Source organism: Chiloscyllium plagiosum, chromosome 21, assembly GCF_004010195.1.
Source record: "Chiloscyllium plagiosum isolate BGI_BamShark_2017 chromosome 21, ASM401019v2, whole genome shotgun sequence".
Classification (NCBI taxonomy): domain Eukaryota; kingdom Metazoa; phylum Chordata; class Chondrichthyes; order Orectolobiformes; family Hemiscylliidae; genus Chiloscyllium; species Chiloscyllium plagiosum.
In genome coordinates, this window is record NC_057730.1 from 33,197,781 (window position 1) to 33,214,589 (window position 16,809).

General features: G+C 41.2%; 1 protein-coding gene across 1 annotated transcript in view; it reads left to right on the top strand.

Moving 5' to 3' along the window:
* Positions 1 to 16,809, top strand: part of LOC122560734 (probable helicase with zinc finger domain) — a 396,873-nt gene that overhangs the window by 177,193 nt on the left and 202,871 nt on the right. Inside the window, exon 19 of the mRNA XM_043711726.1 lies at positions 5,564 to 5,711. Within this exon, the coding sequence (XP_043567661.1) occupies positions 5,564 to 5,711 (148 nt within the window). The remainder of the gene's footprint in view (positions 1 to 5,563; positions 5,712 to 16,809) is intronic.

A 16,809-nucleotide genomic window follows, 5' to 3' on the forward strand; every position in this document is an offset into this window, starting at 1 on the left:
GATGGATTTTAATTTAGATAAATGTGAGGTGTTTCATTTTGGTAAGACAAACCAGGGCAGGACTTGTACAGTGAATGGTAGGGCCCTGGGGAGTATTGCAGAACAAAGAGACCTATGGGTGTAGGTGCACAGTTCCTTGAAAGAGGAGTCACAGATAGAGTGTTTAAAAAAAGAGGCAGTTGGCATGCTTTCCTTGATTGGTCAGACCATTGAGAAAAGGAGTTGGAATGTCATGTTGCAGCTGTACAAGATATTGGTGAGACCACTTTTAGAATACTGCATACAATTTTGATGGCCCTCCTCGAGGAAAGATGTTATTAAACAGAGTTGTGTACAACTGTGTAGGCAACATTGTACACAACTGTGCAGAAAGGATTTACAAGGATGTTGCCAGGACTGGAAGATTTGAATTATAGGGAGACGTTAAGTATGCTGTGATTTGCTTTTGCCCTGGAGCTTTGGAGGCTGAGCAGTGACCTTCGAGGTTTATAACATCATGATGGGCATAGTTTAGGTTAATAGCCAAAGTCCTTTTCCAAGGCGGGGGAATCCAAAGTAGAGAGCATAGATTTAAGCTGAGAAGGGAGAGATTTAAAAGGGACCTGAGGGGTAACTTTCTCATGCTGAGGGTGGTGCTTGTATGGAATGAGCTGCCAGAGGAGGTGTTGGAGGCTGGTACAATTACAACATTTAAAATTCACTTGGATGGATATATGATTAGTAAGGGTTTAGAGGATTAGGGGCCAAATGCTGGTAAATGAGACGAGGTCAGATTGGTCAACATGGATGTGTTAGACTGAAGGGTCTGTTCACATGCTGTATAACTCTGATTTTATAAGTGTGGTTAGCATAGTATTACTATATTACAAAAATCAATGAGTAAATTACAATATTGCATTTAAAATAAAATTAACAGTTTAATTGTACGTTGGGCTTAGTTTCAAATTTTTCAAAGTGAATGATTTGTCACTTGCATTTTACAGTGAATAATGCAGTAAAATAGTGAAAATCTTCACCAATCACCACAAGCTGGCATCATTTTGAATAGTTTAAAAATAAAAAGAGTAAAGAGCAAAACGATATAACTGAAAGAGAGTTTATCTTCATTCTTGCCTCCACCATGAGTCCTGTGTTGGTTCACCAGCAACACGTGCCAGCAATCTTCCTTCACTGCTTTGCTGCCTGCAACGGACCCATCAACGTAGGAGTTGTCACTGTTTAGGTGCCATCTCTTCACCACTGGGCCCATCTCACTGCTGTAAAAACAATGACTGCATATGCTGGAAACCAGATTCTGGATCAGTGGTGCTGGAAGAGCACAGCAATTCAGGCAGCATCTGAGGACAGGCAAAATCGACGGTCCTGATGAAGGGCTTTTGCCCGAAACGTCGATTTTGCCTGTCCTCGGATGCTGCCTGAATTGCTGTGCTCTTCCAGCACCACTGATCCATCTCACTGCTGCCAAGTCCCATGCTGAATCCACACTAGCTCCACATCCAAGAAAACCTGGCTCTGCTGCTACCACCTCGTGAATAATCAGGAGTCCCTGCTCTGGGCATACCATTCTGTTGCCGCCTCGCCAGCACTAGGAGTCCCTGCTCTGGGTCTTTTGCAATCAGGAGTCCCTGGCTCCGCTACCATACCACCCGGCTGGCCACCACCAAAATATCACCTTTTTGGTGCCTCCATGTTGAAGAGTCTGCTGCCACCAATTGCTGGAGGAGCTATGCCACTGCTGTGACCTGCTCCCAATGCTGGGAGGATGTCCTTGCTTCTGCCACGCCTGACCACTGGGAGGCTGCTGCCACTCCCCACACACTCCGTTTTTGCAACTGTGCCAATGCTGCCGACTAACCTACCAAAGAAAAGAAAACTTAAAGAAAAAATAAAAGAAACAGAACAGAAGTGAAAAGAAAGTAGATGAGAGCAAATGAGCCCTTTATAAGAATCCGCACATAGCCCTGCTATTCTGCCTCCACTTTGGAACTTTTAAGTTGCCAATATTAATGTGAACTTATGGCTGTAGGTGGAACTGTAATGTTAGTCAAATAAAAATAACCTTTGAGATAGCAAATCATATATGTTGACTTGTCCTGCCCTTCAACACACTAGCTATATGAAAAGGGTTGGACTTTTGGGCTCTTCTTTTACTCCAGTATATATTACCCCAGTATAGCCTTTTACTCTCAATTAGACAGCTGTACACATTTGGGACATTTGCTGTGATGTGTTCAACTTCTGATCTGCCGCTTCCATAATGTTTATATTGTACAAATAGAAAGCATCAAATGCCTTGCACCTTCTCACAGTTACCCCAGCTGGCTTCTCCACAGAGAGAAACAAAATCTCAAACAAAAGGAAAATAATTATACACAAGATAAATTTTGTTGCTGTTTTGGATTGAACAGAGAACATTTACACTATGACTAAAGCCCTATTAATGTTGTAGTTGATCCACCACTGAATGGGATTTTGGGCGAGAAGGAGTGAAAATTTAGCCCTCTGGTGTCACCCCACAATGATCTTTGTAGTTTTTCCCTGCTGAGGTAGTTTCCCTCCCTTTATTCCTTTTGTAGTTATGAAGGCTGTAAACGTCAGCCTATGGGATGTCCTCAATGATTGGCCTTTGGCTATCCTCAGAGTTCTGTTCCACTAGATAATGCCGGTGTTGTATTGGGGTGTACAAAGTTAAAAATCACACAACACCAGGTTATAGTCCAACAGGTTTGATTGGAAGCTCGTGTGCTTCCAATTAAACCTGTTGGACTATAACCTGGTGTTGTGTGATTTTTAACTGAGTTTATTTATGTTGTTCTACAAAGGTAACGTTGTGTCCTTGGTACAAAACATTTGTAGAACATTGAATAATCATTGGGGTTCTGATAAAAATAAAAATAACAGTAATATTTGAGATAATAAATCAAATTTGTTTACTTGTCCTGCATTTCAAGACACTGGCTATGTGAAGAGGGTCGGAATTTTGGCTCTTCTTTTACTTCAATGTATATTACAGTATGGCCTTTTATTCTCAATTAGACAGCTGTACATATTTGAGACATTTGCTGTGATGTGTTCAGCTTCTGATCTATTTTTCCAAAAGTGTTTGTATTATAATACAAATAGAAAGCGTCCAATGTCTTGCACCTTCTCTCAGTTACCCCAGCCCTTTAGTTAGCCACACATTCCAGCCAACAGACCCATCCCCTTTCTAAAAAGCAGTTACTAATCTCTCCCATTTTGGATGTAGCCTTCTCAAAATTGAAAGCACATTAGCGCATTTTTGGATCAAGACTGTAACTTCAGAATTTGTGTTAACTGTAGTCAGGTGCAGCTTCCCTCGGATATGTCCACCCTGTTCTGGACTTCTTCTGCTGTTCTACCTTCCCAATTATACTCTATCTCACTGTTGCTCACCATTTTACACTTGGAGCCCTTCACAGTCAAGCTCCTAATACTCAAGCTGGCCCTGTACTCTTCCCACATGTAGACCAGAAACATCTCTTGGCTCCTTGACTCCCCACCCAACCTCCCTTTCAAGACTGTATGCTCCTTTATCTTATCCACCAGATTCTGTCCTATAATGTTTAGTTGCCCCATCTGACAGGCCGGTCCCAAGACTTGGATTGCCCGCGGCTTCAATGACTGCATGGACAGCAGCAACAACATCTCCCTGTATAACTGTTACCGAGCCCCCAGATCCCACCCACTGACTATGGTTCATCCCTCAGTACATCCCTGACTGACCAACCTGAAAAGCCTGGACTGATTTTATTTGACTTCCTCGGTTGACCATGGCTCAGTTCACTGGAATGGTGAGGAGCTCCTGACCTTATTTGGACCAATTGTCTGACTGACCATGGCCAACAACCCAGGCTCGAAATTGCTCACTCCTTGACTCACTATGGGAGATCTCCCTAACTGACATGAATCTACTTTCCCACAGTAATAATGCTTCACCCTTTCTGTTCATAGATCACCATATCCTTCATCCACATATAAAATATTTCCGACACGTGCTGCAGGAAAATGCGCCACCTCTGATGTTGGTGCAGCACAGAATCATTCACAGCCACATTTACAAGCACTTTCACATTGTCACCTAACTATGCCCTACAGCCACAAGCTGCTGATTTGTTTTCTGTGCCAAGTTACCATTCTGAAGTACTCTCTGTTCCCTTACCGTTCGCCAGTTTGGTTTTATAATGGCCCAGGGATGCAACTTGTCTTGGTCCTCCTGTAGCTGGCTAATGCATTTGTTAAGTTTCAGCAGAAGTGAAGACAGTGAACACAAGAAGGAGAAAAGGCCAATAACTTATCTGGTCTGGAAGCCAAAGGTCTTATACACAATCAAGTATCTGAAGTACAAGAATCTTGACTGGGCAGAAGTTAATTAGGAAAGCAAGGTTTATTCCAATCAATTGTGCAGTTCATGAGATGAAAATGCATGCAGATGAGGTTCTTGACCTCTGTTCGCAAGAAGGTCAACTCAGCTTTTATGGAGGGAGATCTTAAGTGCTAACGTTAATCTTGATGCAAGAATCTGATTTTTGACTCCTGCTCAATTAAGCTCACTATTCCACTTGCCTTCTCTGAGACTAGAAAACTCCACCCAGTGTTTGATAAAACTATCCTCGATAAAGAAGTTCACCAACCTTCTGATATGGCCTCATTTGTACCAGACTATAGGAGTTAAATTACTCCATTAAAACCACCAAGCCTCTGCCATATGCCTGTCTTCTCTCAGCATCAATCCATGTTGCAACTTCACTGCTATTATCAGGGACGTATTTTTAATCCGATTATTGGTTTAAGTCCTTTTCTGTATCTTAATTTATCCCATAAGATCTCCACTGCCTATACATCTCTTATCATATCCTCTCCTAGCATTGAAGTGATTTCATTCTTTATTATTATTGCTAACATATACCCCTATAATTTTCCCATTTCTTGTTGTAGACTTGGAAATAGCTATAAGTTTCAAAGTGAAGGGCATAAAATAATTGAACATATCTGTCTTTTAAAAGTGAGTGAATAGTATGATCTGTTTTATTCTTGTCCAAAATTGATCCCCATTGGATAATCCATACAAATGCTCACCTGTATATCCTTTGTTGAAATAGGATTAAATTTAATGGGCTTTGTAAATGAAGCAATACACAATCTAGAGCTCTATCTGAGTTCCATTTAGTTGTATTTGCTTGATGTTGCCTCCTATTACTCTGGTCTGGTTGATATTTCTATGTGGACTTTGAGCAAATGCCCTTCATTTAGTGAGAGACTTTATGTATCATATAAAAGCAAAATACTGCAGATGTTGGCAATTTGAAATAAAGATAGAAAGAGCTTGATTAACTCAGCATTGTAATTCCGAAAGAGTCATTGGATATCACTTTAACTGTGTTTCTCTCTTCACACATGTTACTAGACTTGTTGAGTTTCTCTGTTTCATGAGATTGTTATTTTTCAGAAATACACTAATGGATTTATACTTATGGCTATTGAATAGCTCTTTTATCTTGTTACCATATGCCAATTTAATCTTTTCTTGCTTTTCTTTCATTAGTCTTGCATCTGAACTATTCTACAAAGGAGGCCTTACGGCTAACAGCAAACAGCCAATTCACAAAGATTTTTATCCCCTCATGTTTTGTGTGGCCTGGGGAGCAGACGTACAAGACAAAATCAGTACCAGCTATTACAACTGTGCTGAGGTTAGCCCTGGCTGGTTCTATACTAATTTTTGATATACTTGATCAAGAGATGGAGGAGATTCATTTTAGTATTGTCTGTAGATGTCTAATGAAATTCGTTACGTTAAGTGGTGTTGAAAAATGTTATAAACAATTGTTTATGTTTCACTTGATTTGGACTGCATGATATTATTATTTTTCAGAAACACACTATTGGATCTCCCAGCTGCTTTGCCTGATCATTATTAATTTCATGTTAGCAGTTGGAATGGTCATTCTCCTTTACCTAATGATCCAGTTAGCCTAATATATCTCAAATACAAATTTAACAGGACAGTGTAATTTTGTTTTAATAATATTACTTATATTTTTGTGGTGTGGAATAATTAGATCCTATTCCTGTTTACCTTTTTTGATGTATCTTATGTGCTGGACAAAGTATGTTGTGGTTTGCTGCTAGTAAAATGATGGTTTGGAAACCTCTTTCTGTAGGTAGTGTGTCATGAATATACCATTCCTTTCTAAAATTATCTTTTCTGTATCAGTTCCTTAACCCACTTCAAGTTCACAAAGTGAACTAGTTCCATTTCTGCACTTATGTGACTCTTCGTCACATGGTGATTTACAGTAATAACAACAATGTATTTTATGTAGCACCATTTATGAAATAAAATATTCTAATGCATTTCACAGAAGCATTACAAAACAAAACATTGTTTGAAAACTTCCTTTTGCCATGAGTGGGTTGGGTGAAATGACAGTATTCATTATCTAAGTGCTTGGCAATCTCCACTATATAGTTTCTCTTCCACAGTATCAATGTAATATGTCACAGTAATTTCCTTGCCTCATCCTAGATTAACTCCTGAGGTCAGACAATGGAAAATTGGTTTAAATGCATTCAGAAACCAATCCAGGAATGGTAGGTTTAAAGCAAATAGTTCAGCCTTAAAATTGTGAGAGAATTCCACTTGCCCTTGGAAGTTAACAGTGTGCAAATTGTTTTGCCCCTTGCACAGTTTCCTAAAAGAACAATGATCAGATCGATCCAAGTATTGTTTTGTGTTTAGAGCAAAGACACCCATTTATGCAAGCATTATTTCATTTGATAACAAAATGTTATGTTATTATTAATCAGCATCCTGTTAAATAAATTTACCTTCTTCCTGGATAGATTGAATTTTCAACCAATTTCCTGATGAAATGTTGAAAACTCATTCTAATTGTGATGTGGAGGAGCTGGTGTGGACTGGGGTGGTGTCAGAGAAATTTGCCCAATAGAGACCACAAAACCAGATCGGGTGAAATTGACATTCTGTTTATTACAAGTGATATAGCTGGAAGAGAAATTGACTAGGCTGACACAGAACTGACAGTCTGTACAGGTAGATCAGAATTTCTCTTCCTCGATCTGAGAAAGAAGCCAGATTTTATAATTACCCTGTACAATGAGGCGAATTAGAAATGGGTAAAATACAGTGTTCTAGGAATGTATCTAGAAGTGGAGTAATTTAGTTACAATGATGCTAATCGGAAAACAGTTATCGGAGGAATGTCCTAATGCTCTACACAAAGCAACATCCTGACAGTATCAATGGTTTCGGAACTTCCATTCTTCTTAGCAGGTAGGTGCTAATGTCTCCTCTGAAGTGATGAGGTGCTTCCATTGTCCTGTCCTGGGGGCAATGCTTTTGGTGGTGCCTCTCTGTCTGACCTGTTCTTTGTGTGGCTTTGGTATTGCTGGGTTGTGAAGCTGCCCTCGGAGCTTTTGGATAGCAATGGTGCTCTGTTATTGTTAGTGGGTGCTTGAAGTATATTCCCTTGTCTGCGAGTGCTGTCTAGTTTTGCTTGTCAGCCTGCTTGGTCCCTGCTGAGGCATTCTGGGTGTTTTTGGTACAGTTTGGCCAAGTTTGCTTTTGTGGGCCTATTATTGGTTAGCAGGGTGGCAGATCTTTTCCCAAGGTGGACAAAGTTAAAAATCACACAACACCACATTATAGGTGATGAAACAGTGCTTCGAAAGCTAGTGCTTCCAAATAAATCTGTTGGACTATAACCTGGTATTGTGTGATTTTTAATTCATTCCAACTGTGTCAGTCTCAAACCACGCGTGTCTGGTTTGACAACTAAAAATAACCCGTGATTGGCATCAAATCATCAAACAACATCTACCTCTAATTGTTTTCTTCATCAATATGTTGTGACTTACCTGTATTTGGTGATGTGTTGAGGATAATTTGAAATTTAATTTGGGTGAAAGATGGCAAGTTGACAACTCTCTTTACACCTTACCCAGATTCCTTTTCCATACCTGTTCTGTCACCTGTTTTGTCTTTGGCCAATTAGTTTCTGGTCTCCCTCCTATCGGAAGAATGTTGTGAAACATGAAAGGGTTCAGAAAAGATTTACAAGGATGTTGCCAGGGTTGGAGGGCTTGAGCCTCAGGGAGAGGCTGAATAGGCTGGGACTGTTTTCCCTGGAGCGTCAGAGGCTGAGGGGTGACTTTATAGAGGTTTATAAAATCATGAGGGGCATGGGTAAGATAAATAGATAAAGTCTTTTTCCTGGGGTGGGGGTATCCAGAACTAGAGAGCATAGGTTTAGGGTGAGAGGGGATAGATATAAAAGGGACCTAAGGGGCAACATTTTCACGCAGAGCGTAATGCGTGCATGGAATGAACTGCCAAAGGAATTGGTGGAGGCTGGTACAATTACAACATTTAAAAGGTATCTGATGTGTATATAAATAGGAAGGGTTTAGAGGAATATGGGCCAAATGCTAGCAAATTGGACTAGATTAATTTAGGATATCTGTTCTACGCTGTGCATTTCTACGACTCTATCTGTGACTCTTTGACCCCCATCATTCCAAATGTTCATTGCTTGTTGTTGGAATTAATCTTTCTCATTCATTACATGTATTTCAGTGTTTATGTGCAGACCTCTTTCCCATTGTTGTTCTTTGTTATTCTGACCTCATGTTTTGTTTGTTTGCTTGGCTTTCTGGGTTAGAATCATTGAAACTTATAGAACTGGAGGCAGCCAATCAATTTGTTGTATCTGTGCATGCTCTTTCAAAGTACCGTCATTCTTAATTCTACATCCTTGAATTTAAGTTCTTCAACCACAAGTATCTTGTCCAACTCTCTGTTAAAATTATTTACGGAAACAGTTCCATCATCTTTTCAAATACAGCATTCCAGATCCCAGTAACTGAGTGAAGAAATTCTTATATCCTATCTATATGTTTTAACAATTATTTTAAATAATTTACTTCTGATTATTGGCGTATTCAACAAAAAGATTGTATACCTCTTGGTTATGTCAAAGCTTGTCATTTCAAGAGCTTCTATTGGATCATCTTAGTTATTATGCCCAGAAGAAGTGAGGAATATTGTCAGCATGAGTCCATTTATACAGCATGATTGGGAGGTGTGCGACCGACTTCACATTCTGAAGCAGGACATATAGAAATCGAAATATAGTCACGGCTTCATGAAAGGGAAGTAGTGTTTTTTGACAAATGGAGTCACGTTCTTTCAAATGTAACATACAGGATGAAGGGGAACCAGTAACAGTAGTGCATTTGCATATCCAAGATGTATTCAGTAAGGTGCCACATAAACGGTAACAAATTAAAATAATAACTCATGCTGTTGAATGTAAGCATAAGCATGCTGGGGTATTGTTTACCTGACAGGAAACATAGAGACAGGTTAAATGAGTCATTTCAGGTTTACAAACTAATTGATGGACTGTCAAAGGGATCAGTGCTGGGGCTTCAACTATTTATGATTTATATTGATGCAAAAGTTTATAGAGTTATGTGAATGGGGGTGAGGGGGTGCGCAGGGGAAGAAATGATCGGATATAGTACAATGTGGGAATGTTCTCCACTTTGACAGGAAGAATGTAAAAGCAGAATATTATTTAAATGGAGGGAGACTACAGTGTGCTGCAGTATGGGGGAGCTGCGTATCCTTGTCCATGAATCCAAAAGGTCAGCATGCAGGACTGGCAAAATATTAGGGAAGCAACTGGAATGTTGACCTTTAATGCAAAGGTTTGCAATGTTCAAGTAGGGAAGTCATGTTGCACCTATACAAGGCATTGGTGGGATCACACCGAGAATATGCGTACAGTTTTGGCCTCCAAATTTACAGAGCATATATTTGTAGTGAGTGCAGCTCAGATAACGTTCACCAGATTGCTAAAGAGATTATCATTGAAATAACTCCACAGAGGCAGGTATTCCCATCATCACATCACCCTTTATTTACATGTAGAGAGTCCTTGACACTTATTCAGATCCCTCAGAGCCAGCTGTCAGAATGAACAGGATGTCTGACACTCCTGTTTATATCTCTCAGGCAGGGCTTCCTCATATTCTGAGGTCAGCTGGCTGATTGTATTACAATCACAAAAATCATGAGGACAAAAAATTAGCAAATTGACTTATCCTTTCAATTTCTGATAGGTATGAGAGATGATTTGACTGAAACATATGAAGTTCTAAGGCGATTTTCAGGTAGATATTGAGCGAATGTTTCCTCTTGTGGAGGGATCTAGAAGTCGGAAATGCAATATCAAAATCAGAGGTTTACCTTTAATCAAGAGATATTGAAGAATTTCTTTTCTCAGTAAATTGTTAATTTTTGCAATTCTTATCATGGGTTACGTGGGGTAACCTGAAGTGTCCTGAAGTTTGCAATCAGATCAGTCATGATATTGAATGGCAGAGCAGGCTCAAGGGACCAAATGATCTACTTCTGGTCCTATTTCTTTCTTTTGTCCATTTTTTTTGTCTACTTCTTAGGATTACAGTCTATTTATTGAGCTGCATATGGAAATTGAACACGCAAAAAATGATAAAGCTGTAATTTAATTGGAAACTTCTGTTTTTCCATGAACCATTCCTTCTTTGATATGTACAAAATTTTAAAATCACCGGTTATGTCTAAAGTTAAAGTGTGGGAATATATGAGAAATTCTGTCAGCAAGATAATCCATCTTCTGTAGGTAAGATCTAAATGTGCCTCTGTATTCGTGGCCGTAATTGGATTTTCCATTCTCTGCTCAATGATCCGTAATGAGGATGTGGATCATTTCTAGGTTGCATTGGTCTGCTTATTGTTTTGGACCAAAGATGAGATCAAATGAGCAGACTCGTGATATATTCATGACAGAAAAAGCCAGCGTTCTGAGAACAGACTTCTCTAAGGCTGGAGAATCAAAACTATTTTATCCTTTTGGTAACTGGAGAAAATAAAAATGCTTTTACAATTTACCATCTAGAATTCAACAATGGAATGCTTAGAAAACTTTGTCAGACATTATTTTGGAATTATTGAGTATTACAGGATGGAATCTGACAGTGGTGTGAATGACGTGGAGCAATGGTGACAAGTATGACGGATTATGAGTGGCAAGGCCCATCAAGGTCACCTTGCTTTGTCTTTTATGCTTTTCAGAAGCAGCATGGTGAGATTCTTATGAGGCAGTTCGAGATGCCAATTGTTGGGGAGTAATGCTTGTTAAATACCTTGTTAACACCATAACTTGCCTTATTAATACTTACCCTCCCATTTTAGTCAACTTGCCAATCAAGTTTGACATTTGGAACACCTAACAAAGAATACGTGAAGATTCAGCTCACTGCTTGGCCCAAATGATTTCCATTTTGGATGGACACTGAGCAGTAACTGCTTAGATTATGATTCATGGCCACAAGTCACACACAGCTATTTTCATAGACAGTGGTATCTGGCATCTGCCAACCATTATGACACTTCCCCGATACATTGTCTGGCCACTTACAAGCACAGATGTGCATAACAGAACTTAACAGCAACTAACATCGAGAAGGCTACAGTAGGGGCACTTTGTACACTTGGAAAGGGACCCTTTCACACTGGAACAGGTTGCATTTTAGAGCTGCTTCCTTGCTTTGTTAGTGCTCGCTCATTTTATGCGATCAATACTTTCCCTTGCCTTGCAATGCATCATTGACCTGTCATGTCTGTTAATATATTTACAGTCCAGCTAGATTGTTAGAGTCTAGATTAGAGTGGTGCTGGAAAAGCACAGCAGCTGCAATCCTCACTTTTGCCCTCTCATGACTGTCATTCTAAGGGGCTGATTAGATTAGATTCCCTACAGTGTGGAAACAGGCCCTTTGGCCCACCCAGTCCACACTGACCCTCCGAAGAGTAACCCACCCAGACCCATTTCACTCCAACCAATGCACCTAACACTATGTGCAATTTAGCGTGGCCAATTCACCTGACCTGCACATCTTTGGACTGTGGGAGGAAACCGGAGCACCCGGAGGAAACCCATGCAGACACAAGGAGAACGTGCAAACTTCACACAGACAGTCACCCGAGGCCGGAATCAAACCTGGGACCCTGGTGCTGTGAGGCAGCAGTGCTAACCACTGAGCCACCGTGTCACCCACATTAGTTGCCACCTTAGTACAACGCACAAAGGCTGCTTTTCATTTATGTTGAATATCTTTGAATGTTTTGCACATGGGGAGAGCCATCCTGCTGTACAGCACAGGAGGATGTCAATGTAGCATGTGCCAGCTGTCTGTGCAGCAGGATGTTCATTCAACCAAACAAACCTGGCTGAAACTGGTTGGGACTAGTGTTCAGTTAAGTCAAGGGGGATGTTGCTGTCTGTCAAGATGTGTTGGAGCCATCATGGGCCAAGTCCTTTGGCTCTGTCATGGTCAGATGTCCATTTTGGACAATCAGGATCTGGAGGTTTATCATAATGCAGGCCAGGAGTGTTCAGCAGTCTGCCCTGTAGAACAAGCACAGGTAGTCAGGGGAATCACGTATCGTCAATTGGAAAGTTGCAAACACAGCAGTTGGGTATCTAGGCAGTCATTGGAGTCAGTCACAGGTCAGGGAGAATACATCCCTGAGTGTCACCTGTTAATATTTCTGAAGTGTTAGGATTCTGGGGATCATTAATAGAAGGATTTGGTGGTGTGAAAGCAGAAGCATATGAAGTTGTTGAGATAAGGACAGTGATAGGGGATTCGCACGTCAAATGCAGGGTGTTCTGAACAGGATTGGAGAGCATGGTTGGTTATGGGAGGGGAGTCATTAATTGTGACTACCACTATAATCTCCATATGGGAAATTTAAAGGAACAGGGTAGGCAACAATGTGGTGTGATGCTGGGGGGTATTGAAATGGTTTGTCAGGTTTGTATTAGGTCATAGGGACATGAAGGTTACCTGGCTGGTGGCAACCAGCTGTTGACAGTGGACAGCAAGATCTATGTTGCCAACCTTAATATTCCTCCTTGAGAAGCAAAGTGCTTTTTTAAAAAAATGGCTGCAACATTGCCCAGTGTGGGTGGAGTATGTGCCAGTTTGAAGGTTGCAAGTGTGGAATCCATATTTATTTGATGCTGATGCATTGTAATGAACAAAAGGAAAAAGTTGCCATTTGTTGAACACATACATTGGATCTGCAATCATTACATTGCCCATTTCGAATGCTTAGAACTCAGATGCTTGTCGGAGGTGATTAAATACATACCATTGGTACTTGCAAATTGAGCCTGCGTATATCAATAACATTAGCAATGATGGTCTAAAAGACTAGTGTTGGCTTAAGGCAAACCACTTTTAGTGCAACTCCTAAGGGTGCTGTGTGAGCCATAAATGTTTTACTACTCCTCTGTTGTGTAAGTGTCACAGTTGTGTGTGCTGGATGCAGTGTCAGGTTCAGTGATTAATCTGGGTGTAATTTGCGAGAGTGGTGTTATGCTGCAGCCCATTGTTACTGACATACCATCACTTAATTGGGCGACACCTTCAGATTACTGTACATGCTGAGGTGGAGTGAGGATACCCAATACAGACATGGTCCCCCATTATCTCCAACTGTATAGTAAAGTGTGCTCACTCCTCAACTGCAAGGTTGGCCATTGGCGACTGTTCGGAAATTTAAGAAATTCTTTCATTCCTTATTGCCCAAATTAGATCATTCAACGGAGATTAATGCAACCGTTGGTATGTTGAATGCTGTGTCTGCCTACCTAAGAAGGTGAAGATGATGCAGGAGGAGCAGGACCAATGACAAGTCCAAGAGTAGCCCCATGGAGAATGAGTACCACCCAGCTAGGAGAGTTGCAGCGTTTGGGCATCTCGGGATACGTGGGGTGCTCAGGAGGCCCAGAGGTTTCTGGCCATGAGTGAGGTGCAGTTTCCCTGAACATGAATTGAACTGTGTCAGAAGCTGGAGGGGAAGTGGGAGGTCAGGAGTGAGACGCCATCCTCTCCTAATGGCTATGAAGTTCAGTGCAACACTAAATCTCTATATGACTGGATCCTTCCATGGAGTGATGGGTGACTTGTGTGGGATTTCTCAGTCATGCACCCATAAGTGTGTTAGAACAGTGATCATTGCCATCTGTGAAAGGCCAGACAGATTTGTTTTGTCCTCCCCCACCCTAAGACAAGGTCAATACTGCAGTTGACAGTTGGATTTATGAACACAGCTGGCATCCCTCAGGTACGGGATGACATTGACTCTATACATATGGCACCATATCATAACGCTGCACAATTCATCAACATTCCATTTGATCACTTTTCAGGAGATCTGTGATCTGGTATGCCTAGTTCGTTTGAGAGTCCAGGTGCCTCTCATAGTTGGTTGCTGGGGGACAAAGGCTTCCTCTTGCAACCTTGTCTCATGATGCCATTGTACACGAAGTAGCGGGAGGGGAGGGGCAAACGGGATGTTTAAGAAGGAATTTGAAGGGAAAGTTAGAACAAGGGAAGTCAAGAAAGACAACTGTATCAATGAAGCAGAAAACTCAAAAAGGGATCATGCTGTAAGGTTGAGTGAAATAGGAGTTGATGGGAAGGGTGAGGGCAGTTACAAATTAAAAATACTATATACGAAGCATTAGAAATAAGATGGATGAGCTTGAGGCTCTTTTGGAAATTGGCGGATACGATATTGTGGGGATAACTGAGACGTGGCTTCAAGTGGACAGGGCCTGGGAAATGAATATTCAAGGCTACACATGCTATCGTAAGGACAGACTGACGGGCAGAGGGTGGTGGGGTGGCCATGTTAGTAAGGGATGATATTCAGTTCCTTGCGCGGGGGGACCTAGAATCAGGGGATGTAGAGTCAGTGTGGATACAGCTGAGAAATTCTAAGGGTAAAAAGACCCTCTTGGGAGTTATCTACAGGCCCCCAAACAGTAGTCTGGATGTTGGATGTAAGTTGAATCAGGAGCTGAAATTGGCCTGTCGCAAAGATGTTACTACAGTTGTTATGGGGGATTTCAACATGCAGGTAGACTGGGAGAATCAGGATGGTATTGGGCCTCAAGAAAGAGACTTTGTGGAGTGCCTCCGAGATGGATTCTTAAAACAGCTTGTGCTGGAGCCTACCAGGGTCTGGTATTGTGCAACGAACCAGAATTGATCAGGGACCTCGAAGTGAAGGAGCCATTGGGAAGTAGTGACCATAATACAATAAGCTTCAATCTGCAATTTGAGAGGGAGAGGGTACAATAGGAAGTGACAATATTTCTGTTGAATAAAGGGAACTATGGTGCTATGAGGGAGGAGTTGGCCAAAGTTCAATGGTGCAATACCTTAGCAGGGATGACAGTGGAGGAACAATGGCAGATATTTCTGTGTATAATGCAGAAGATGCAGGATCAGTTCATTCCAAAAAGGAAGAAAGATCCCAGGAGGAGGCATGGGTGGCCGTGGCTGACAAGGGACGTTAAGGAACATATAAAGTTAAAAGAGAAAAAGTATAATATAGCAAAGATAAGTGGGAAAACGGAGGACTGGGAAGCTTTTAAAAAACAACAAGATTACTAAGAAGGAAATACACAGAGAAAAAATGAGGTACAAAGGTAAACTGGCCAAAAATATAAAAGAGGATAGTAAAAGCTTTTTTAGGTATGTGAAAGGCAAAAAAATGGTTAAGACTAAAATTGAGCCCTTGAAGACAGAAACAGAGGAATATATTACAGGGAACAAAGAAATGGCAGAAGAATTGAATTGGTACTTCAGATCTATGTTCACTGGGGAAGACACAAGCATTCCCCCTGAGGTAACAGTGGCTGAAGGACCTGAACTTAAGGGAATTTATATTTGCCAGGAATTAGTGCTGGAGAGACTGTTAGGTCTGAAGGTTGATAAGTCCCCAGGGCCTGATAGTCTACATCCCAGGGTAATGAAGGAGGTGGCTCGAGAAATTGTGGATGCGTTGGTGCTTATTTTCCAGAGTTCAATAGATTCGGGATCAGTTCCTGCGGATTGGAGGGTGGCTAATGTACCACTTTTTAAGAAAGGTGGGAGAGAGAAAGCAGGAAATTATAGACCAGTTAGTTTGACTTCAGTGGTGGGAAAGATGTTGGAGTCTATTATAAAGGATGAAATTACGGCACATCTGGATAGTAGTAACAGGATAGGTCAGAGTCAGCATGGATTTATGAAGGGGAAATCATGCTTGACTAATCTTCTGGAATTTTTTGAGGATGTAACTCTGAAGATGGACGAGGGAGATCCAGTAGATGTAGTGTACCTAGAATCTCCTGTTCCCTGGATGCTGCCTGACCTGCTGTGCTGTTCCAGCAATAAAGTTTCAACTACCTAGACTTTCAGAAAGCTTTTGATAAAGTCCCACACAGGAGGTTAGTGAGTAAAATTAGAGCGCATGGTATTGGGGGCAAAGTACTAACTTGGATTGAAAGTTGATTGGCTGATAGGAAACAAAGAGTAGTGATAAACGGCTCCATTTCAGAATGGCAGGCAGTGACCAGTGGGGTACCGCAGGGATCAGGACTGAGATGGCAGCTTTTTACAATATATGTTAATGATATAGAAGATGGTACCAGCAATAACATTAGCAAATTTGCTGATGATACAAAGCTGAGTGGCAGGGTGAAATGTGAGGAGGATGTTAGGAGATTACAGGGTGACCTGGACAAGTCAGGTGAGTGGGCAGATGCATGGCAGATGCAGTTTAATGTGGATAAATGAATGGTTATCCACTTTGATGGCAAAAACAGGAAGGCAGACTACTACCTCAATGGAATCAATTTATGTAAAGGGCAGTACAGA